This window comes from Wolffia australiana, chromosome 10 (assembly GCF_029677425.1).
Source record: "Wolffia australiana isolate 7733 chromosome 10, ASM2967742v1".
Taxonomy (NCBI): domain Eukaryota; kingdom Viridiplantae; phylum Streptophyta; class Magnoliopsida; order Alismatales; family Araceae; genus Wolffia; species Wolffia australiana.
Window position 1 is genome coordinate 4,865,402 of NC_135844.1, and position 24,777 is coordinate 4,890,178.

The following is a 24,777-nucleotide window of genomic DNA, read 5'->3' on the forward strand; positions in this document are numbered from 1 at the left end:
AATTACCTTTGCCAGTTTTTAGAAAAAACATTTTGTAATTGCAATAAGAAATGCATGGAAGAGATTTAGGACTGTCATTTAAAACTAAAACTTCAACAGTTGGATATTAACGTTTGCCATGATGTCATGTATGCTAATTCATTAAAAATTATTGTAAGTGAAATATCTGGAATCTTGCTCACAGTTATTGTAATTACAGAATCATTCTTGAATAAGACAAAAGATATCAAATAACCTGTTAAGGTACAACCTGTGTTGTTCATCAACAGAAACTAATTCGTAGCTGCCCAAATCTAATGGAAATAAGTCCAAAATGAGATTTAAACAGAAATATATTGTTATGGTTTGAAAACAAAAAATATTCATATGTTCCTGAAATTGCATGAAATAATCCACTCTCAAGCATGTTTTTTAGAAACTCTGTATCCTCAATTGTTAGCTTTCTAATGTTTTTTCCCTTCCTATACCTATGAACATTAGACAAACATGAAATCATGAAGAATTCAATGTTCATTTACATGTTGACTATTTGTAAAACTCTGCAGAAAGGTTGCTTCTGTTTAACAGAATCTGTACCATTATTATGTTGGATTTTTTTGACTTGTCCATCTCGAAATAGCAAATACAGTTACACAAGGTTAATTAGTTGAATTATGATTAAACATAAACGTTTCTCTTTCCCCCTTCTCTATCTCTCTCTTTCTATCTATCTCTATCTCTGTATCTATCTCTATTGCTTTCTCACTCCACCTACCACTCTCCCTCTCCGTCGCTCTTTCTATTTATCTGTCTACCTTTTTCTCTATGTCTCTCTCTCCAACTATCTCTCGATCTATCTCTATCTCTATTTTTCTCTCTCTGCCTCTATCTCTCTATTTATATGAGTCTCAATTTGCTTTTGAAAAATCCATTCAACCAAAATAGATTATCATTAGCTCACATTCAGATGAGTTTTCCTATTATAGAATAACTAAAATGGGTGCTGATAAGCATCAAATTATCTTTGCATACATGCATTAAAATGCAATTTTAGATAACGAATTATCATTAAAAGATGCAGTAATACTTATTTTAACATAAAAATACCACATTTATATGAATTATGTGTTTTAATTCTCACATGCATCATTTTATGCATTCTTCTGTGTTTATTTTTATAAACTAACCCCGTTTAACTTCTCTGAAGTCAAATGAAAATTTGGATGCAAAAAAATAGAAAATTGACTGTGGTATGGATGCCAAGGACTGGACATGCCATTCACTTTGGGGGAGACCAATCAGATTTTTAAGCATTTAAAGGATCATCCTGCTTGTTTTAGGATGATCCAAACATCTAAGAAGTCAAACCGGTCAATTCATTATCAGTAGGGAATTGAGCCGGAGACCGAATCCACTATACACTTGGGGTTAGGTTCATTATGAGTTAACCCCCAATTATAGGTGTGATTATTGATTATTGAGAGTTTGGAAAAATAGAGGATCAAATTATTGATCCAAGGAAAAAAAATTGGGTTTTAAAGGATTTAAAATGAGGGAGATATGAATACCTGCGTAGGTGGTGGGATTTCTGTAATTTTCCTATATAATTGCCAAAACAAGGTGCCACGTGGCGGCGGAGCCATGTGGACTTCGATGTGCTAACATGTGCTAACATGGCACCTGCGTGCCACAAGGGCGCGAGGTCTGACATGCAGAGTCCACGTGGATTCATGGGGAGTGCACGTGGCGCTTAGGAGAGAGAGTAAAGGGCATTGATTCAAGATTTTGAAGGGTCAACTTGGTTCTTTAATTCATACACCAAAATTTTAGTAATTTTCAACATGTTGGACTAAAGTACGACATAGGCCCACATGCACATGGTGTAATCTGACGGGTCTGATCGGCAGGCATTGATTGGCGCCGTTAGATTCAATGGACCAAGTGTTCCATCCAACATTTTTACAAAAAAAAAGGTGGGCGCTGCCTTTTCACTCTCCTCCTATCTGACTCGGTCCGATCGCCATGATCCTGAACAGATGGCCACAATCTAACTGGTGCCCCCACTAAGTATTCACTTTATTAACGTGACTATGTAGATGAGTGTGGACCCTCCGATAGCGATCATCAGGATTGGACGGTACGCATCAAAGCCACCAATAATTTTGATAAAAATAAACATTTTTTCACCCAATGAGGATGTGAGACATGTCAAAATAAGCGATAAAAAATGATCAAAGGGTCAACATTAGTCCAGATTCAAACATTAATATATTATGATCTACAACTCGGATTAAGCTGAAATTTTTATGGCAGCTTCCATACATCATGCCCTTTAATATCTATAGTTTGATTTTATTTTTGAGCTCTGAATATTTTATAAAAAATATAATAACCAAAATGGCCCTTTAAACCCTAAGTAGTCCCTATAAACGCCAGCATTTCCTCTCGCCTCGTGTTTTTTGTACTCCCCTTAGCAACAGGCTACCAGAAGGTGAAGGAGAGGTTTAAGGCCCATTATCTTCATTGTTTGATGCAGAGACAGTGTTGTGGAAGCAAGAACAGTGAAAGATCCCAATCGGAGCAAGCCAAGCATCACCCAGCCTAGGGCTGACACTAATTGGGGTTTGTGTGAAGGTTTGGATCGGTTTTTTCCTTGTATTCTCTTCCATGGATAATCTAGGTGCTATTTTATTATAATGTAATAGAACTGACCATTGTAATTTTGCTAGACATCTCAATATTCACTTCTTGTCTCTCTTTATCATACCTCTTTCATTTCTCATTCCTCTAAACCAATGTCTCCAAAAACTTTTTAAACACCACCTCTAATACTTAATGAAATAATAATTACACTCTCTTAATCTCTGCCATCCTCTCAACTCCCATAATTATCCATCTCATCCCTTACATCATTATTTTATAATCATACATATTTCTCTCTGTCATTGCAAATGAAATCATCTAATCCCATTACCTAGGCTCCCTGAGGATCGAACCTTGCTTACATACTTTGCTAAGTGAGGGTTTTAAATTTCTTGCTTGACACTCCAATCACGTCAACGACATAATTAAAATACGTAAAATTTGAGTTCATCAAGCGCTTAACTTAGTCATATTATTCTTAGATATTTGACTGATCAGTATGATCTGTTATTTTCATGGTAAAGCTAGCCTATATCTTGACATAAGTTTTCATTATTACTGTCACAATGAGATGGCATGAATTTCCATTTTTATCTTTACCTGTTCAAGATTGTTCATAGGAAAAAAATTCAATATCACATGCTCCTAATTCTAGTTTCTTGATCCTGACGTTTATTGAAAATTTATTGCTCCATCTTATCATGATTCATCAACTCAAAATTTTTACACCGTTAATGTTGCTCAGTAGATATCCCAAACTTGCTGCAGTATTTCAAATTGAATGCCAACGCCCAAAGTAACACATTGATCAAACGATTGAAGAACGCAAACTATGCAGTTCCATAACATTAACCATGGTGTATAATATGTGTAAACTTTTATAGTTCTGTAGCAAGTTTCTAAAATACGGTTCTGTGAGATATAACAAGTTGATTTGTTATGTAATGCATTAAAGTCGCTTGTCATCATAACCATCTGATATCCGTACTTAATCAAAGGTATGATCGCCATACTTAGGCCTAATTTTTCAAAGAAATTTTCATGCTACACATTTATAAAATTTTGAGTATTTATAAAATATCCATGAATAAAAATGACTCTCTCTCTCCTTCTAACCCTTTTTAAGCATTCCACAAACTCACCGAACTGGAGCATTCAGAAGCTTCAAAAGCTGAACCTCAAAGACTAGAGGCTCATTGGCATGAGAGAGAAGGCTCCGCCGAGGCCCAAACTGCAAAACCGAGGAAATTGATCTTAGGAATTTAAGACATTCATTATGTAAATTTTTATTTAGAATTTCCTATCACGATCAAATATGATTATGATATATGATCAAATTCTATGTGCATATATGAAATCGAATAAGAGGGAACATACCTCCTCTGGTATTGGTTTTAGGCTCTCATTGATGTACCCAGCAGATGGAGGTATTAATGCCCGTCGTTTCCCTATCCGAGAAATTTTGTGGAAATCATGAAAAATATTTTTTGCTTATTTGAGCTTCATTTCAATTATGATAAACAACGCAAATATGAAGACAATTATCAAAATGAAATCCACATTTAACTCTGTTTGGAAGTTGATGATGAGACCAGAAGCTAAAGTAAATAGCATTTGGAAAGATGAAAAACCAAATTATGGAAAAAATGTACTCTCCATCAAATCAAAATTGGAAGTAGGGATATTATTGTACTTTCACGTGTAGGTATCAAATCCCTATATACTGGATAAGAAATCCTTTTTGCTGAATTGAGTTGGGTTTTCATCATCATCAACTATCCAACTCTCTGGAAAATTGTGTTCTTCCCACTTGCTCCCTACCTTTCTTCTTAATCTCTCTCTTCTGTCTATCATTTCTCTATCATCTCTCTCTCCAATCCTCCCCATGGAGTTCTAGCTTTAGGATAATTATCCCATATAATGTCTAAAAAACCGTTCTTCCTAATTGAATTTTTTTCCTCTTCATCAACTTCCCAACTCTCATGGGGTAGGCTCCTCTTGTTGCCTTAATATATTCGTCATCTCTCTCTCTCTTCCTTAGTTTTCTCTTCCTTCTCTCTCTCCACTCCGTCCTCCTATGCAGTTACTGTTAGGACGAATGAATATAATTTAGATTTTAAAAAATAAAGTTTGGAAAGAAAGGCCTCGTAGAAATATTATGCTGAGAAAAAGAGGAAATAAATTGGTCTCTCACCTCCAGCTTTCATGCCAACCAAAACCTCCTTCAGGCCTTGTATAACCTGCAGAGTGATTAATCAGAGTCAAAATATGGTCAGAAAAATAATGGCAGATCTGAAAATTAAATGAATAAAATATCTTTGTCATCAATTGGAGCTTTTGGAAACCTCTCCGTCATCTAGATGAAGTATCACGGGTTGGCTTTCACCGCTAAACTGGTCCACTGTGCTACATGAAAATTATAAAAATAGATTTAGGAAAATCATTGAAATTTAATCTGCCTAAGTACTAGTATTTTGTCAGAAAATGGGAAGTCAAGCTAAGGAAAAATTAATAAAAACCCCTAACACCCTAGATGTAAGAATAAAAAATATATTTATTTTTGTGCTTTTAATTTTTACCTATGAACAAAGTATCCATTCGAGCGCCGACAAACATAGTTGAACTCAACAAAATCTCCCTCGTGTGCCTCAACCCCTTCTCCTTCAACAATTTCTAAAATAAACATTTGGTGAAATTTTAACTCTTTGAGAGCTAAAAAAAGAGACATATATTGCACGTTTTTCAAAATTGAGTTCACCTTGGAATTTCACCCCACTTTTCAGCTTTCGAACTTGCATGCTTCAAAAGTTGGAAAAGGAAAAAGCTTATGAGATTATATAGGAAAAAAGTTGAGTAGGGATTGAATCTGTCGAAAAACTGATCAATCAAAAAAAGAAAAAAAAGAAAACATGTCTAATGGCTTGAGTAAAAATAAATTCCAAGAGCTAGGGAATTAATGATCAGATTTCGTCTGCCTAAGTTACCTTACATTTTCAGGATATGGGTCTTTAACAGTAGCTGAAAGGACAGGAAGGATGAATGATGCAGTTGTACCCAGAATCACAGACTTCGCCAGAAATCCTCTCCTTAGCAACCCATGACGCTCTCCGATGTCATATCCGACCAGTGATTTTTCTGCCTCCAATTCTTGTCTGGTATTTGTGAGACTGATGCAATCAGAAAAGCGCATTAATTCAATAATCCAAATCCGAAAAGTGAATCAGAAAACTCAGATCTTTATCAATATTTCGGGCCCATTTCAAACATTTCATGAAATTTAGACATTAGGGTTCCCTTTACGCTAATTGGAACAAGAAATTGTCAAATTTTGTTCTTCAGATATCTCATATCTCTTCCCCAATTCAGAAATCTCAAAGGCGGGGTACGGAAGACAGAACAACTAATAAACAATAGGAAAGAACTTTCGCGTACTCTAGGCGCGGGTAAGAGGTCGATCAAGAGCCCTTAATTCTCTAACAGAAAATTCAAAAAATTCGCGATGTAAACCATATCGGGAACGCGGACTACGTCAGACAAAATTCCAATATGCCAGATCTTCCCCAAAAGCAACGCCTGATATCCTTCCAACATCGTGCGCGATGAGCATTTAAATTTTGAGATCGCCCAATCAGGGATCAAAATTCTCAAGAAACGTACCCAAAATATGATCGTGCCGCGAAAAATTTCGGCATCCCACTGTTGGTAGAGGAGAATTAGGTCCATACCTCGGTCGAAAGTTACCTCTTACTGCCGCCTTCGAGCAGATTTCCATGGCGGAAGTGGCGAGATAGCCCAAGTAGACGGGTGGCCAGTGTACGTTAGCAGTTATTTGTATATGGTGGGAAAGAAAACGATCCCCTCAGCCGCGAAGGATTTTACTCTTAACTTGTTCCTTCAGTTGGAGTCAGTAATCAGAAATCAGTAATAAGAAATCATTAGTGAGAAATCAGTAATATGAAATGAATAATAAGAAATTAGAAATAAGGAATTATTACTTAAGAATCAGTAATAAGTAATCATTAATAAAATCATTGATAAGAAATCAGTAGCAAGAAATCATTAATGAGAAATCCATAATAGAAAATCAGTAATCAGAAATTGGAAGTAATGAAGTATTAATTACGAATCATTAATAGAAAAATACGAATCATTATTAAGGGAACATTGATAAGAAATAGGCAACAAGAAATAACAGATAAGTAATCAGTGGTAAGGAATCATCCATAAGAAATGAGTATAGGAAACCAGGAAAAATAGTCAGTAATAAGAAACCGTGAATTAGAAAATAGTAATAAGAAATCATTTGTACGAAATAAGTGATAAGAAAGTATTAGTAAGAAATTAATGGTACAGAATCGTCCTAAGATTCAGTGGTAAGAAATCACAAATAAGACAGTTAATAAGAAATCAGTAATAATTCATCATTAGTGAGTATCAGTATTAAGGCATCAGTAAAAAGATATCATTAGTAAGAATCAGTATTAAGAGATCAGTAATAAGAAATCACCCCTAAGAAAGCATTACTAGGAAAGTATTAATAGAAAATGGTTCCAGCTTAAAAGTTGAAAACTATATTAAAACGAGATGATTGAGGAAAGATAAGAACAATAAGAATTTAATAAATAATACGGAACTTAGATAATCCTACAAAGTTAACCAGAAAATTAATTTCTTCAAGATTTTCTTTTTAAATTTCTAGTGACATTTTTATAAAAGAAAAAATGTCTTGTAAATTTTGTCGGGTGGTTATGGCCATAAAATATAACAATATTCTGGAATTTTTTATATGTAATCATTGAATTCAGAATTAAAGTTTTCATTATAACAAATATTTCTCTGTAAATTTAATTCTCAAGTTATTTCCCCAATAGTTATGATTTTTTCAACAAATAAGAAGAAACCATTAATATAGACATTGGACATTATTATTTCCAAATTTATCTCACTTGTATTGTTTCTTAAAGCATTCAAAATCAAAAGTCTTAATAGGATATTCCAAATTTTTGAAAACTATTACTGTATCCTTGGTTTTTGTAGGTCAGGGGAGAAACAATACATCTTACTAGAGAGAAATATGCCCATGGTCAGTGCATGAAATAAAAGTGTTGCAAACTCACTATTTCTCTCCCACATGTGACACCAAACTTTACGCTTAGTGTTTTTTTTCACAGTATTTCAGGAAATATTTGATTGCAATATTTTTATTGAGGCAGGATACATAAGACAAAATAAAATATATAATTGCTGGTGAATTGCAATGTAAAGTATAAGCTGGATAAGTTTCTGAAAATTATGGCCTTAATGGACTTAGTTAAATTCATTTTTTTGCAAGACTCTATTTAAGACATACATCAAACCAAAAAGAACTGATACAACCAAAAAAATTACCTCAGCAAGGATTGAATCCAATATTTTTTGGTTCATTGGATGAGACTTTTTGGTCTCTTCATTTTATCTACCCTTATACGTATCCGCACAATCTTTAGAGAGTTGAATCTCTTTTTTTTCTCCTCAAATCGTGATGATAAAATTTTGATTTCCTCATTACCCAGTCTCACTATAAATAACACTTGGGAAGATCAAGTAAGTAAATGAGGTTGAATCCCTATCTCAGATAATTTATGAAATGTTCATGTCCCTAAGAGAATTTGACTTAAGTCCTGCACTTAAAGTATATCCACCAAAATAAAAAATGTTATATGTGTGACCCTCTGGGCCTTTGGATCCCTCTAGTTAGGCACTCAAATGATTAAATAACCATTGTTGGCACCGTGATAAATTAACTATGATAACATAGAGAGTGATTAATTAAGGATCGATTTAAACCAACTAGTAGTTTGAGTTTCCAGCCCGTGAAGTGTCAAGAAATACACCTCATGCTTTATAATATATGGAGTATGCCAACTCTCACATTGAACCTTAACTCCTGTCAGTTCCATTACATGTTTAATATGTCATCTACATGAAGCTCTCAAATGACTAGGGGCATAGTTAATTGTTACAGCTTAATGGGTCTTCCTAGTAAACACTAATGTGCAGAAAATTCTGGAAACAACTCCTTTGATCTTACTGCTACCTTAGTCACATATTTCATCGTGTGATATTGTACTGAGGAAGGACAACTGCATCGTTATCTCTCAATCATCTTTGTGAACTTCTTATTATATATGGGCATAGTTGGAACTTCTTATGCACTTATTAGAAGTCAAATATAGGGTAAAAAATTATGAGAACTGATAATAAGTGTGTTATCATCCCAGGTACCCCCACGTATCATAGGTAGGTAAGAACAGTTCTGTAAGAACAAAACAACCCTTAAAACCAGGATTTTAGACATAGTGATAATGACAGTCTTAAATCAGCTATTTTACGAAGAAATTTGTAAGAAAATTAGCCATTTTTCTAAAATGGTGTGTAGGAGTTAGAGTTACAGGTAATAAGTTTAAATATATTATATTAGAAAAGTTTAAATTATAAATGACGGAGCAAGGATTGGCTGTGAGGCTTCACAGATTGAGAAATCCTAAGCTCAGTAATTGGATGCTTCGCCGATTGAGAACTCCTCAGCTCCAAGGAGGCATCACCGATTGAGAACAACTCAGCCAAAAGGCAATGGAGGCTTTGCCGATTGAGAACACCTTAGAGGCTTAGCCGACTGAGAACACCTAGAGGCATCGCTGATTAAGATCACCTCAGGCTTTAGAGGCTTCGCCGATTGAGAACACCTCATTTACTCGTTGTCAAGCAAAACCCTTATTTTAATTGTGTGATATTGTACCGAGGAAGGACAACCCCATCTTTATCTCTCAATCATCTTTGTGAACTTCTTAGTATATATGGGCATAGTTAGTTTGCAATTTTGTGGTTAGAGACTTAGAGGATATGTAAGCAAATAATTAAAATCTACATGAAAATGTATCATTAAAATTTATTTGAATAGTTCAGCTTCAGTATGGCAGTCATACTTTGGGTTAAGTAAAAAAAGAACCATATGTTAGATGGTGATGATGTCACAACTGTATTTAAGAAATTTTTTACACAAAAAATCAACTTCCATACATTAGATGTTATGAAACTACATATTTTTCTTAAAAAAATGGTTTGATTTGTCCAATAGTTTGCCAAATGTGTAACTTTGTTCCAATAAATTTAATGCATATCAAATTTGAAACAATTCAGAAGGTTTAGGATACCTACTTTCCAATACTTTGTGATATTTTTTACTTCTACAAATAAAGATTGATAAATGGATAATTCAACAATCTGATATTGTATTGGATAAATTCTATTTTTACCTGGTCTCTTCGTCCAAATTGTGGTCTCTGAAGCCCATCGTGTCTCAAATATTTTTGTCCACATCTCATCCGTCCAGAAACTGTCCTGTGAAAGACATTCTCTAACCTAGGGATCTGCAAACGTCATCCGTCACGACACACGTCACCGTGACGGACACGTGACGGATGACGTGACGGTGACGGTGGTGGAATGCATGGGGCGTGACGGTGATAGTGACGCGTGACGGGCTGTACGTGATGGTGGCGGGATACCCCGGACGTGTGATGTGATGACAAGTCTGTCACAGATGACGGCCGTGACGGATTAACATAAAATAAATATTATTATTTTATGTTAATATAAATAATAACATAGTAAAATAAATAATAATATGTTTCGACTTTGTTTATTAAGATAATAAAAATAAATATTATTATTTCTGTCACTGGTTACGGTGACGCCGTCAGCGTGACGGTGACGTGACGGAACGAGGATGCATGGACGTGTGACAGGTACGTGACGGATTTTTTTGAAAATACTCAGACACGTGACGTGACGGTGTCATGAAGAACATTTTGTCACGTCACCGTTCGTCACGGGTCGTCATCTGTCCTGTCACGTCACGGGCGTGACGTCCCGGACGTGCCGTTCCCTACAAGTCTAAGCATCCAATGTCATGGACAAAAAAACCTAGGTCACCCTTATGAACAGCTGACTTTTGACCTCAACTCTTCTTGCGCTCTAGGCTTCCCCTTGTCTTTCCTTCTCAGGCTCTCAGCTCCCGCTTGGTTTCCTCTCGGCTCCCACTCAGCTTTCCCTCTCGGCTCTTTCTTGAATCCCACGGGACAATGGTTTCCCTCTCTACTCCGTTTGATAAATAATTGACCAAGACTATATTCCACATGCCATCCCAGCATTCTAAAACAATGACTTCATGATATTGCGAGAGGATGAAGAGGTGTGGAAACTCTTCCCTTAGTGTACCTCTTTAGTCATCTAGACAATAGCGGCAAATAGAGCCTTCCCTCAACTTTGTGCCTACCAATTTCCAAACTTGAGGGAACACATGCCTCAACCCATGCCAAAACACAACACTTTGCTTGGGGCCATGGCCCTCTCCTAGTCCATCCATGGCCCATAGCTATCCTTTAAGACCTAACGAGTCTACCTGCCTACTTGTACTTGGACATTAGAAATGCGCCTAGCTTGTGGGTTCAATATCCTAGTGCCCTAGATTGACCAGTCCCTAGACTACACTCAAAGATACCAGTCTCCTCCCCCTCTTCTCCTAGCCATAGAGCTTTCCCATAGAAATTTTCTCAACTGGCCTTTGAGGCATTTGATGACCCCTCGTATAATACAAGACACAACAATATCAAGCGACCCCTCGAGCATTCGTTCCACTTTCTAAATGGCTGATTGTCAGTCCATGATGTTGAGACAACCCCCCCCCCCCCCACATAATCGATGACTAAGTTAATATATTATCATTTCCTAATTCAAATGGGCACTTTAGTCAATTTCGGAAGGCAAATAATCTGATCAGATACTGTCTACAGATCTATTAAGTCTATTATGTCCATTTTAGGTGATACACACAAACCCTGTCATGATAAGACTAATATTTGTAGCCATAGTTCATCATTATTTCATAATGACTGAAGGGAATGAATATCCAAAGCTGACACAAAATTATCATTATCATTTGTAGTTTTTTTAAACTAAATTTTCTCATATAAATTGAGTTTCTGACACTACAACAGCTTACCCATTAGTGCTCTCATTAGATAAAAAATTTACTCCTCAAACTGATGGCTTGTCATGATTCATCAACTCAAATTTGTACACAAATAATGTTTTTTGGGTGTAAAATTTGTACACTTACTTTTCAAATGGAATAGAAGATCAAACTTAAGGAACTATTAGTGCATTTACACAACATTTAGCTAATAAAGGACATGTGTTTCAGTACTATAAACTATGGCTTATAGTAGATGCAAATTAATTGTCATGTAACAAATTCGGAGCTTACAGTTTTATGGGATAGAGTAGATTGGCAATATCATGATTAAGCATTGGCTCTTCTAAACATTTTCATGACAGACATTTAAATGAAACTTGTGGTACAATATTCAAAAAAGGAAAATTGGCTTATTATCTCTCCTAGTAACTGTACCCTTTTTCATTCAAGAGCTAAATAGATTTCTATAACCCCTTTCTGTAAAAATCAAATCAAAATGTTTTGGAATCATTTCTTAACTCAAGATTACATAGTACAGAGGGTTTTTAATAGATAATCAGATCTCTCTGCATGATTTCAACAAGTAAAGCGATGTTATTGAGATGGAACATTCAGCAGCTTCAAGAGCTGAATCTCAAAGACGAGAGGCTCATTGGCATGAGAGAGAATTCTCCGCCGATGCCCAAACTGAAACCCGCAGAAATTTCTCTTCAGAATTTTTACACGGTCAAAATGTAAAATATTTCTCTGAAGTTTCTCATCATGATTAATTCTGATAAATGATACATGATGAAGATGTAATATATATAATTCTATGTCATGTATATAATGATGTTATGATCAAGAAATTATTTATGTCAGGTAACATACCTCCTCAGGCATCGGTTGTAGACTCTCACTGATGTACCCAGCAGATGGAGGTATCAAAGCCCGTCGCTTCCCTGACGTAGAAATTTTGGAAAATGATTAATAACTTCTAGTAATCTTTTAATAATTTAAAACCCAATTCCAAACATTTTTACAGACGACAAAATTCGATAATGGAAAAAATACAAAAATAAAATTCATATTGAATACAGAATAAAAGATTATTTTGAGAACATAAGGTCAAGAAAGTATTGGGACGAAAGAAAGTAAATTATGACCAGTGGTGTCCATGGAGCACAATCATCAGGACAACGATCTCAATAGAATTATCATGATAAATATTTATAAAAGGATGCATAAATATTTTCTAAAAAAAATAAAAGGATGCATAAAAATATTCTTGAGAGAAAAAAAATATTGGCCCCTCACCTCCAGCTTTCATACCAACCATAACCTCCTTCAGGCCTTGTATAATCTACCAAACGGTTATCATAGTCGAGACATGGTCAGGGAAATCGTGGTAAATCAATGAATTATATATAAAATCATATCTTTGTAGCGAATTTAGGTTTTCAGAAACATGAATATGAAAAAATAACCTTTCCGTCATCTAGATGAAGTATCACAGGTTGGCTTTTGCCGCTCAACTGGTCTACTGTGCTGTATTCAAATCAAATAAATATTTAGGAAAATTATTAAAATTTGACTAGCAGGTGAATAATTACTGCTTTGAAGCATTTTAATCATGGAAAATGGGAAACAAAACTAAGGGATAACTAGATACGCAATGAAAACCGTCTATTTGAGTTTTGAATAAGCCAGTGATGATGACATTGTATTATAAAAATATATATCACATCACATAAGTTCCTTATATGTTGATGGCACATCTGCAAACCATAACTGTCTGCCTGATGGTTATGCAACTGTGCATGCCTTGGCATGCACTATTCTTTCTCCATTGCCAACTCTCTTCAAGTCTTTTGCCTGCCCTTCTTCTTCCTCAAAGTTTAGGAAACCACTAGAAAACTATCTGATGATGATGACGATGACGATGACGATGAAAGTATGTATCTTTGAACTCCATCAGAAGGAGATCTAAGAAAGGAGCATTACAAGAATACCCATATTTCTATCTCATCATGGTGACTGATTTATCAACAGAAAATATATTTGTATTACTTAAATTTACCTATGAATAAAGTATCCAGTTGATCGCCGACAGACGTAGTTGAATTCAACTACGTCTCCCTCATGTGCCTCCACCCCTTTTCCTTCAACGATTTCTGAAATAAATCTACTTTTGGTGAAATTATATATCGTTGCAAACTACAAAATGGGACTACATTTAACGCGTTAATTATTAAAATTCACCTTGGAATTTTACGCCACTGTTCAGCTTTTGAACCTGGGCCCTTCCAAATTAGGACAAGGATGACAGTTAACGAGAGAGATAAACATTGAAAAGTTAGAAGAATTAAAGTTGGAATGAAATAAATAGAACTGATGAATCAATTAAACGTGACAATATGTGTAATGGGTTAAAAAAATATATTAAGTCCAAAAGCAAGGGAATGAATGAACAGTTTAGTGTACGGATGAATGATTTTCAGTCTAACTTACCCCACATTTTCAGGATATGGATCTATAGCAGTAGCTGAAAGAACAGGAAGGATGAATGATGCAGTTGTACCAAGAATCACAGACTTTGCCATAAGTCCTCGCTTTGTTTTTAACCCATAATGAGCTTCGGAAACATATCCCAACAGCAATTTATCAGTTTCCACTTCTCGTCTGGGATTTGTGGAACTAATGCAACCAGAAAGGACAATTAATTCAAGAATCAAAAGCCGTAGATTAAACAAATCGGATAAATAAATCAGTATTTAGACTTTTATCCGGACCATTTCAAATAATCTACGAAATTGGGATATTCAGCTTCCCGTTACGGTAAATATAGCAAGAAATACGTAAAATCCATTTCTCAGAGATCTTATATCCGTTCCCAATCCCATTGAGAGGCCTAAATTTTAACTTTCCCAGTTCAAAAATTAAATTATGTCTGTGCCTGTCATAATTCGAAGATACATCGAAACAAAACAAACTCCAGTAAACCACCTGGTCATAATTTACAGACAAAAAAATTCGATAGTTGGAAAAAATTCAATAATAAAACTCATATTTAATGTAGAAATTCAAAAAAAAAAAAAAAAGTTCATTTTGAGAACATAAACTTAAATTATGACCAGTGGTGTCCATTTCGGGAACGTGAACTAATTCGAAGATACGTCGAAACAAAATAAACTCCATTAAACCACCTGATTGAGGGAAAAAATACTTAATGTTCTTCCAAGAATAAAATTGAAGCTCGAGTTCATCTATTCAAGATCAAAAGTCATACTGACCGCATACTTCGTGCGCATCTAAAACTTGAAGTTCGAGATCATTTATTCACGATAAGTCGATCGTACCTAATACATTGCCGTAATCAAACGTTATAGAAATGCGTTATGGAATCATACCATGATCTGAAGTAACATCTTGCCCCTGCATTTGAGCAGATTTCCATTGCTTCGCGAGAGGATAAAACAAGAAGACATAGGCCTCTGTTCGTTGGCGGCTTTTTATAACGGTGTGGAAGAGATATAGTACCGTGTACCGCGGGGAAATTTACTCAACTTGTTCCCCTTTTGGAAGTCAATAGAGAGATTAAAAAGAAAACATCTAATTTAACTTTACGAATGATAATAAATGACTTGTCTTATTAAATTTAGAAATGATAGAAAAATGTATCACCGGGCCCTACCTCGAACACACTTGACAACGGAGAGTACACAACCCGACTAGAGCGTCACCAGGCACTACATCGACATCGCGGAGCAGCTCCAGAGGGACGACGGCGAACACACTTCCCCGAGCGTCTGCGAGGTATCACTCATGTATCCTTTTCTTTTCCCTAAGTATGGGCGTGGACGAGTGGGATCCGAGTGTAATTGAGATATATATACTCCTTCCACGTCTATAAACATTGAAAAACACTACACTTTATAAATAAAAACCCCCTGGGTGGCGTCCAGGGCACGGATGGATCGGACTACGGGCACAACCCTAGGGTTGGCCGTACCCGGCACCGTGTTTTTTGCCAATTAAAAAAAAAAAATAGAAATGATAGAAAAATGAGATGAGTAAGATCTATAAATTATTAGAGAATTGGGAAATTAAATTAATTACTTATTTAGTTGATAATATAATATTTTATGAACTGTAATTTGTAAAACCATTTACTAAAAAGGTGATAAGCCTTGTTTGTATAAGGTATATAGATTTGAAAATCATTTGTTCAAATATTTTTTACATTTCATACACTAATTTTTATTGCCAACTAATTTCAGAGATTATATACATCTAGCTATTAAAACCGCTTTCAAGACACTTGTTATGCTTTGAGGGTATAATCAAACCAGCAGAAAACATAATTGCCAACAAATGTAGCGACCCTATAAATTTTAATTATTGTTACTGACTCAAATAATCTGATGTAACTATGCATATCCAGATGTGAAGATGTTGATTTTAATATATATATTTATTTCACATCCTAATGCTAAATATTTCCACCAATAATTGAGGGAAGTTTCCTGAAAGAAGAAATAAATAAAACCTTTCATATCAAATGACATAGTTCAAATCAGGTTGATCACTGTTCTCGGGTGATCTTCTCTTTTTATTTTTTCAAAAAGACATCATATTACAATATTCCATTTTTTGAAATCGCAAATTTATACATGATTTCTTTTAATTTCTTAGGAGAGCAACATTTTGACACATCCCATCATAGAACAATATGCTCAATTTCATTGCTTCAGTCTGCTATTTCTAATATTGGTAATTTCTTTCCCTTGCAGAGTCAAACTTTATAGGCAGATTTTTATTGCAAATATCACAGGGAATCCAATCTTGAAACTTTAGTTCTGAGGCAGGATTCAAAAGACATAAATACAAATACATTGTTACACATGAAGTTTGATATCGATTGTAAGATGGATTTTCTCCTCATAATCTCACTTCCTAACCATTGTTGGCTGCTCTATGATTCTGACAGAAAATTCCAGTGGGTGCAAGGAAGAAAGAGGCAAAAAATAACCAGATTTGATTATAATTTTTTATGTCCCTTTCTTTGATACTTACTGGAATATTATGTGCATTTATTGAATATTCATCTGGTTTGTCTGTGCCTGTCAAGAGTTCATATCATTAACACATTTTCCTTTTCCTCCTCTCTCTGCTCTCTGTTCTTCAACAAAGCAAAGACAGTTAATCATCTGAAATAAACCATCAAATATGTCCAGGCCCATATATGATGTAATAAACTGGAACACTTAAAAAAAACAAATATACCTAAATTATTAAAAATCTAACCCTTGAACATATTCACAATGCCTCAAGGGGGGTAATGGGATTCAAGCTTTTTCAAAATATAGCTGGTGACCCCCCAGTCAAATCCTCTGTATTGGAGCCATCTCATCATCCTGGCTCTACGATTGGCCAATGGCAAATTCTTACCTTGAACCCACTGTTTTGAGGCTTGGGCAAACAGACGGTCCAGCGATGTTGTTGATAGATTAATAGCCAAATCATTTTTCTGGCCTTCTTCTCTGAATACCAAATCTGTGGCCCTCTCTATATCAGATTCCTTAACTCCCTTCTGCAGGAGCGCCTGAATTTAGAGTGTGTTCTTCATCAGCGGTGAATATATTTTTGGGCAAAACAGAATAATCTAGGAGAGTTCTCTTGCTGACCTTCTTAATCCGACAAGGTCCCCAGTTCAATGATGTCCACCGAGATCGACAAAATGATTCGGCATACGACTTGTCGTCAAGAAATTCTCTGTTGTATAGAGCCAACCAATGAGGTTTATTAGTGAGATATTCATCATAAGAAAAATCATAACAATTCCGAGATACTACAGGTAAGCCGGTGCAAATATATCAAATTGGCATAATCCAATCCAAAATGTAAAAGGAACACGTTAAGCAATGACAATCAAACAGCGAAAAATCCAGCCCGAGAGATACGTAGAGGTACCAATTAGAGAAGAGGGAAAGATGTATTAGGAGGAATGGAAATAATTATGAAAATACGCCTGATAAGAGTTTAAGGATCGTATCAGATCATAAACTGTATGGCCTCGGAGATATTGGAGGGCTTTTTGGGCCATCAAGGAGAGGGTAATTTGGGAAATATATACAAGTACAGAGTAGGGTTAAAGTTTTTTTATGAGGCGGGAAGATACTTCTCAAGGGGTGATAGAATTTCTCTGGAGAAGAGCTCCCCGCTGGGTCTTCCCTTTGTTTGAGAACAACATGTGAGGTTTTTAATATAGACGCTCGTCATGAGAAGTTCGCGTTGATTCAAAGATATTGAGTCTCGGATTGTGCAAACAAACAAAGCTGGTGTAGTTAAAGCTGGTATTTGATTCAAATCTAGTATTTATTGAATTTATTTATAATATGATAATAAGATACTCATAGGATCCAAAAGAAAAAGAAATCAAACAGAACTCTCCTTGTATCGGTGAGAGTCAAATATATCAGATCGGATCAATTCTGAGATGAGATCGAGATTGAATTCCACAAATGACGACAATGTAGCATACAAGTAGAACAGGTAACGAAAATATCAAACCAAGATCTCTCGACCCCACTTCTTGACGCAGGCTTCTCTCCTGCTCTCCAGCCCTCCCCACGCTCCTTGACGGGACTCAGACGTTTTTTGAAAAAGGAATGAATTCCCCGTGAGCTGGTCCTGGTCTTTATTTATAGGGTTGTTGACCTTATTAGTGTCCTCTGCAGGTGCAGTTAAGTCTCCTTCGTTTATACTTTCTTGAAAATAACTTATCAGATACCCAATTTTTGCACAAAACATTGTGCAAAATAGAGTAATATATCTACGGAGGAAGGAAAAAGGAGACGCCCTGGATTTCATCTATCCCTGCCTTCCTCTTCACTACTCCCTCTCTCTCAAAGATCACTTCTTCAATAAAAACCTAAATCAGGGTCCCCATTGGATCAACAATATGAACTAGTAGAGATCGAAGGGTGTTTTGGGTAATTAAAGAGAAGATAACATAGGAGGTATAGGTATGTCGCAGAATAAGTTCTCAAGTTCTTTTGAGGCGAGGAGACTCCTCTTAAGCACCACCAACTGGGCCTTCTTTAATTTCTTCTTCTAGCAATAGAATCAGTTCTACCCCTCCCACCATTCATATTCTCTCTTCTAACGCTTCCCCATCATCCTTCCCCAATTAATCTCCATTTGCATCCAGATTTCTAAAATAAATTAAGAATTAATGATCTCAATATCAAAAGAGAGATATGATTAAGCACAATTAAAATAGTGAAGGTTATGGAAAATATACCTTCTCTTCAGTTCATCAATCATGGACTCTATAACTGTGGTGGGAATTTTTTTGTTGCGCAGTTTTGCCATTAATTCAGCAGTTGTGCATGCCCTGAATGAAATTCAGCGAAAATAGTTTCAGGAAGTAAAGAATTGAAAACCAAATAGATCTGAATAACGCATATACCCAAATATAATGGTTCAAATTTTGAACGAAAATAATTAAAATATGGCAAGTAGCGTTAAACTTTGCTGAACTTAAATAATCGCGACCCTTGAAAGACAAGGATGAAAAAAAAACAAAAGTTCAAATCCAGCGGAAGAATTTCTCAATCGTAATGCTTCCTTTTTCTCAGCGGAGATTAGGTAAAATAACCATGAAGTTCAAGAATATTCGAACCTTTTGGCCAACCAACTGACCGCCAACTTCCAAGCATTCTCCTTATATTCATCAAATTCCTTCCTCCCACTTTGAACTTCAATGATATCAGGAGTTATTTCAAGCACATCATGGAACCATTCAGAATCTACCTCGAAATCAGGTTCCGCCCACTCTGTTCTATCAAGCCATTTGATTAAAACTCATAATTAATGGAGCTTATCTGCTGAAATACTCTAAAAATGAACAATTGATAAAAAAGAAAGGCCTAATTGCGATCAGAAATCACTTCCAATTAGGAAATTTCGCACATTTTAAAAGAAGACGGATAACTGGGCTAGTACTCTGGTATCAACAATTTTCAATCGGTTGCCAAGAATCGATGATGGTGTTAAAATTGATTCAATCAAGCACAATAACGGTGACACACATATTGCCAATGGATTCTGGATGCAAGATAAACAGTGAATTTTTAAATTGCTCAATACTTCAGCCCCAAGAGCTTCTCAAAATCCTTCTCATAAAGAAAAAAAATTGCCCCAAAATTACAAGAAATACCCAGCTCTGTTTCAAAATTTGAGACTTCATTAGAAAATCCGTCTTCAAAATTATTTCCCATAGACCTCTTAGAAGCCCTGGATGAATAATTTCTTCCTATCTCTGCATTAAATCCGAAGGGCCGACTAATCTTGAGGGGCGCATAATCTCTAAGACCCTGAGAAGTGTACGTTCTCCCCAATCTGCAAAACCCACATAACTTATGATTCACACCTCAGCATGCATAAATCAGTTATCAACGAAGTTTACATGGAAGTGATAGGAATTTTCTTTACGAAATCTATGATAGAGCTAAAACCCTTGAAATGAACTAAACCCTAAACCGTAATCCATTTTTTTTATTGTTACTCAACGATATTAACATGAAAGTAATAGGAATTTTTTTTGAGAAATTGATGAAAGAGCTAAAACCCTGAAATGAACCAAATCCTAAACCACAATCCATTTGTTTACTGTAACTGAACGATATTAACTTGAAAGTTACTGGAATTGTTTTTCGTGAAATCAATGAAAGAGCCAAAAACCCTTGAAATGAACTAAATCCTAGACCGTAACCCATTTTCTTACCGTTACTCGACTATGTTACCAAGAAAGTATTAGGATTTTTTTTGTGAAATCGATGATAGAGTTAAAACCCATAACATGAACTAAATCCTAAACAGTGACCCATTTTCTTAATGTCACTGGATGGTGTTAACATGAAAATAGTAGGAACTTTTTTTGCGAAAACGATGAAAGAGCTAAAACCCTTGAAATGAACTTAATCCTAGCCCGTAATCCATTTTCTTACGGTTACTCGACACTGTTAACAAGAAAAAAATACGATTTTTTTGTGAATCGATGATAGAGCTAAACTCCATAATACAAATTAAATCCTATGCAGTGACCCATTTTCTTACAGTTAATGGACGAAGTTAACATGAAAATAATAGGAACTTTTTTTCGCGAAGTCGATGATAGAGCCACAACCCTAGAAATGAACTAAATCCTAAACCGTAACCCATTTTCTTACACTTATTCAGCGATAACTTATAGATTCATTGCAAACCGTAATCCATTTTATTGTAGAGCTAAAACCCTGGACAAGAACTAAATCCTAAACCGTCATCCAGCTTCTTACAATTACTCAACGATGTTAACATGAAAGTAATTGGAACTTTTTTGGCAAATCGATGATTGGGCTAAAACTTTTCAGACGAAATATAACTTAAACCGTAAATCAAATTTCTTACATCGGTCTGAAGAGAAAAAATCTGATCTCTGCAGGCAAGAACAGGAATCGACGAGTCAGAGCGGAAGCCATTTTCCGCTGGAAAACCGGACGCTACGTGCGGGGACAAGGACGGGACGGTTAATTAATTGGGACGGGAAATTCGTCCCGTCACAGACCCTGAGAGAACGGAAAGCTCGTCCCTTTTAGGAGTAAAATTTACCAAAATTAGTAGCAAATTAGCAAGTTGTTAATTTTTGAATCTGGTGGTTTCAGATATAAATATATAATTTATCACTTCTAGTGATTTTTTAAGTTAAATTTGAAAATGCAAATATATATTGTTATCCTTTCTAAATCAAATAAATTTAGGATAAATTATACCAATTATTTTTAATTATTTTATTTCATTTCTCTTCGTCAATAAATTATATAAAATCACACAAAACCCTAAAAATATTTTTTGTTATTAATTTCATTTATAAGCCTAGAAAATTCTAAAATGGAATTTATACTCCCTTGAGTACCAACCCCTTACTCATTACCCTTAATTACTTTAAGTGGAAAATAATTATATAATAATAATACAATGGTATAAACCCTTAAGGTTGTACTTACTATGAAAGTCTATCACCTAAGACCTATTATTTATGACATTAAGTAAAGCCCTCATGCATGGTTAGATATATGTAGTGATGGAGGACCATCAAGAAGCTCCGATTCAAGCCCACCATCAACCGCGACGTGACGCCCGCACCGACGCGAAGAACCCCACGGCTTGACGATCGATCAGGTAACTTATGCAGTTTATTTCACGCATTTCTTTATGCGTAAGGACTTTTAAGGGGCCACCTGTTAAAACCTTGTTTTATTTCAGATGTAATTGTTTCAATTGGTCCATTAGGTTAAGGTCTCTCACTTGGACCATTCCCCTAAACCATTAAGGCATCAACCTATATAACGGGGGGTATGCCTTAATGGAGAGGACAGACTCTCATATTGGAATAGTCAAATTTTAAGTTTGTGTTTCTTTGTTCTCCATTTCGTTTTTTCCTCTTCTAGTGTGTGGGACTATAAATCGGGGACGGACGGGACGGTTTTTTCGTCCCTGGACGAAAAAATCATCCTGTCGGGGGGCAAAGATGAATTCCGGGACAAAAATTCATCCCGTGAACCACCGGACGGGATGGTTTTTGCCCGTGGGATGAAAAATTGTCCGTCTGGAGGTCTTTGGACGGTGAAAGGATGAATCTGGACGGAAAACCACCGGATTCACATCCGGCTGTTGAGATGTTGCCACATGGCCTCGCTAGGACAATTTATAATACTAGTGGGACCGCTCTCAATGCTCGCTTTAGATAAATTTTCATACCTTTGTGCGGGGTGCGGTGTGAATTTTGTGCCTTCGTGCGGGGCGCGGGAGGCTGAGGGAGTAGTATAGATGATGGAAACTCTTTGTGAAAGAAAATCCATCGATTTTGTGGGGTCATGCATTTGTTTATTTGTGAACTATTCTTCGTTTGTAAATAGGGAGCTGGAAAGTGCTTGATGAAATGATGAAGAAAAGCTGAGTTTGTGGGCCTGTAGAATATTATTTGTTCTATGAAAAGGGTTTTATATAAGAGGAAAGTTAAATGACAGACACAAAACTTTGAATTGGTGACTCTCGGAATGTATACATGACGCAAAAATTTCAGCAGCGAGAAGATGCCATTATTTAAGAACTCGGTGGGCTGATTCAAAACTTTTGTTTAAAAGTTCCGCTAAGCTGTGCATGAATGACTTACCAGCAAGCGAGAGATTTGCTGCACGTTCAGAGGTCATCATTTTGAAACGCTCGAGATAAACATCTACATTTTGGAGAAATCAAAATTCGTCAGACGCAAAATGGTTAGGACAAAGAAAAAGTTTGACCAAAAGTGAAAACTACATTCTCTGCAATCAAATAGTTCCAAAATATCAAAGCAAAGTTTGCTAAATCGGAAGCAAAGGTCAAAAGGCAGAAAAAGATCTAATTTTGAGTGTTTTCTCCTCGAAAATCTAACCTCTAATTGAAGAAGGGAAAAGAAGGCAGATCTTCACCTTGGAATGGCGGGCAAAGGCAAAAATCGTTGACTATGAAGAAAAATGCAGAAATTGAAGATCAAACAGAGCGAGAGAGAAGGAAGACGACGATTTGTATTTGGTCTTATAAAGTCACTTTTGGAGAAAAACGAAACATAAATCATCAATCATTATAATAGGAGAGATATTAATAATTTGTCGAAAATGGCAAGAATCATCTCTCATTTTACTCCCGTATAAAATGAGATTTTTGTTTGATCAGAAATTTTTAGAAGTATCTCGAATCGACTATTTTCCTTGTCAAAGAAGCAGATAATTATATGATCCGAAACCAAAAGAAGAGAAAATCAAGAATTCTAATCGCCAAGGGTAGTACGTACTTTCTGGCTTTCGAGCAGCGGAAAACCATCGGAGCTTTCTAAATAAAAGACATGAGTAATCACAATGAAAGTTAGAACTCCACAATAATTGCAAAAAAATGAAAATCAATAATAGAAATATGAAATCTATAATAGAAATATGAAATCTCCAATTAATCCAAACGCGGGAAGCAAAAACAGGGAAAACTCTCTTTTCAATAATTTAGTCTTATACAGTCATTTTTGGAGAAAAAACGAAACAAAAATCATGTCTTATATTTAGAAATATATCAATAATTTGCCAAGAAGGGGAAGAATCATCTCTCATTTTACTCTTGTATAAATCTCTGGTAAGAATCAAACATTACAGATATCTACGATTTTGAAAAATGTTACAGATTTCGGAAAACATTACAGATCTTTGGAAAGAATCAAAGTAGATGATCGGCCCACTTTTTATCTTATACAGTCATTTTTGGAGAAAAAATGAAACAAAAATCCCAACGAACCTCCTGACTCCCACTGTCTTCTGCACGACGTAACCCCTCGGGCTAAGCGTATCCTTGAACAAATGCTTCTCTCACTTGTGCATGATGTAACCTCCTGTAACCATCTCTCTCTCATCACTCTCACTCTCGCTCTTCTCTCTCACCCTCTTGTCAGCCAATCAGAGTTCAGAAAGGTACACCAATTCCTATTATAGTATAGATATTATAATATACTATAATCTGTTATAATATATTTAATATATATAATGTACTTTTTCGTCCAGGACGAGATAATTAACCTCGGTTGTGCATTCTGTGGTTTCAACATCCATATGATCAAGGTTAACACTGCGAGTTTCACTATGATCTTATGAGAAGACATTATCTGCCTCATCAGTCACTTGGTTCACCACTTTCTCAAAGCGTTGCCTGCACTCAATAGGACTTCTCACCTCTGAACGAAGAACTAAGGCTTGTCAGTCCGTTGAACAAAAGGCTGGGTCGTCGCACTCCATCTTCCAGCCGTGCTGTTTTCAACGACTTTCAATTCTCTCTTTTGGGTCTGTTGAGGATGGATAGGAAGGAGGAGAGAGATGGAGAAAATGACAGCGCTAGATAGATTTAGGATTTCTCCATAACTTGTGGGACAAGCCCATACAACCCTTATAAAGGGCACATGAAGAGAGAGTAAGAGAGAGAGGGATACACATGAGAGAGATAAGTTTCTCCTAGAGGCCCTTATTGGGCCAGATCATTGAAGCCCAATAAGGGCTTCACTCAGGATGAAGTAGGCCTATAATGGTCTGCATGGGTAG

General features: G+C 35.9%; 3 protein-coding genes across 3 annotated transcripts; all 3 read right to left on the minus strand.

Moving 5' to 3' along the window:
* Window positions 1-3,645: 3,645 nt before the first annotated feature.
* On the minus strand, window positions 3,646-6,448 carry LOC144708873 (peptidyl-prolyl cis-trans isomerase FKBP16-1, chloroplastic-like). Its single transcript, XM_078582321.1, has 8 exons — window positions 6,348-6,448; window positions 5,607-5,789; window positions 5,381-5,421; window positions 5,202-5,295; window positions 4,968-5,028; window positions 4,817-4,862; window positions 4,000-4,070; window positions 3,646-3,853 (listed from the first exon to the last, which is right to left on the minus strand). The coding sequence occupies exons 1-8, from the start codon at window positions 6,392-6,394 to the stop codon at window positions 3,761-3,763; spliced, it is 636 nt and encodes a 211-aa protein (XP_078438447.1). The 5' UTR covers window positions 6,395-6,448; the 3' UTR covers window positions 3,646-3,760.
* A 5,664-nt stretch (window positions 6,449-12,112) lies between these two features.
* On the minus strand, window positions 12,113-15,183 carry LOC144708532 (peptidyl-prolyl cis-trans isomerase FKBP16-1, chloroplastic-like). The gene is made up of 8 exons (XM_078581905.1): window positions 15,028-15,183; window positions 14,129-14,314; window positions 13,880-13,920; window positions 13,698-13,791; window positions 13,105-13,165; window positions 12,935-12,980; window positions 12,509-12,579; window positions 12,113-12,325 (listed from the first exon to the last, which is right to left on the minus strand). Exons 1-8 carry the CDS (start codon window positions 15,072-15,074, stop codon window positions 12,233-12,235), a joined length of 639 nt encoding a protein of 212 aa, XP_078438031.1. The 5' UTR covers window positions 15,075-15,183; the 3' UTR covers window positions 12,113-12,232.
* A 1,631-nt stretch (window positions 15,184-16,814) lies between these two features.
* On the minus strand, window positions 16,815-21,158 carry LOC144708531 (regulatory protein RecX family protein). The gene is made up of 6 exons (XM_078581904.1): window positions 21,074-21,158; window positions 19,842-20,023; window positions 19,305-19,458; window positions 18,924-19,016; window positions 17,305-17,392; window positions 16,815-17,222 (listed from the first exon to the last, which is right to left on the minus strand). Exons 1-6 carry the CDS (start codon window positions 21,142-21,144, stop codon window positions 16,947-16,949), a joined length of 864 nt encoding a protein of 287 aa, XP_078438030.1. The 5' UTR covers window positions 21,145-21,158; the 3' UTR covers window positions 16,815-16,946.
* Between the last annotated feature and the right edge of the window lie 3,619 nt (window positions 21,159-24,777).

Bases quoted from the DNA above. Each gene is read 5' to 3' on its own strand.
- LOC144708532 (XM_078581905.1), bottom strand. From the start codon at position 15,074: ATGGAAATCTGCTCAAATGCAGGGGCAAGATGTTACTTCAGATCATG. The intron at 13,792-13,879 runs GTGAATTTTAAT...GATTTATTTCAG, and splicing joins CAGTGGCGTAAAATTCCAAG to AAATCGTTGAAGGAAAAGGG. The intron at 12,580-12,934 runs GTGAGGGGCCAA...TTTCTACGTCAG, and splicing joins GGTTGGTATGAAAGCTGGAG to GGAAGCGACGGGCTTTGATA.
- LOC144708873 (XM_078582321.1), bottom strand. From the start codon at position 6,394: ATGGAAATCTGCTCGAAGGCGGCAGTAAGAGGTAACTTTCGACCGAG. The intron at 5,029-5,201 runs GTAAAAATTAAA...ATTTTCATGTAG, and splicing joins AATGGATACTTTGTTCATAG to CACAGTGGACCAGTTTAGCG. The intron at 3,854-3,999 runs GTATGTTCCCTC...TCGGTTTTGCAG, and splicing joins TAAAACCAATACCAGAGGAG to TTTGGGCCTCGGCGGAGCCT.
- LOC144708531 (XM_078581904.1), bottom strand. From the start codon at position 21,144: ATGGCTTCCGCTCTGACTCGTCGATTCCTGTTCTTGCCTGCAGAGATC. The intron at 19,017-19,304 runs GTTCGAATATTC...AATTTCATTCAG, and splicing joins GTCAGTTGGTTGGCCAAAAG to GGCATGCACAACTGCTGAAT. The intron at 17,223-17,304 runs GTCAGCAAGAGA...CTCTAAATTCAG, and splicing joins GACCTTGTCGGATTAAGAAG to GCGCTCCTGCAGAAGGGAGT.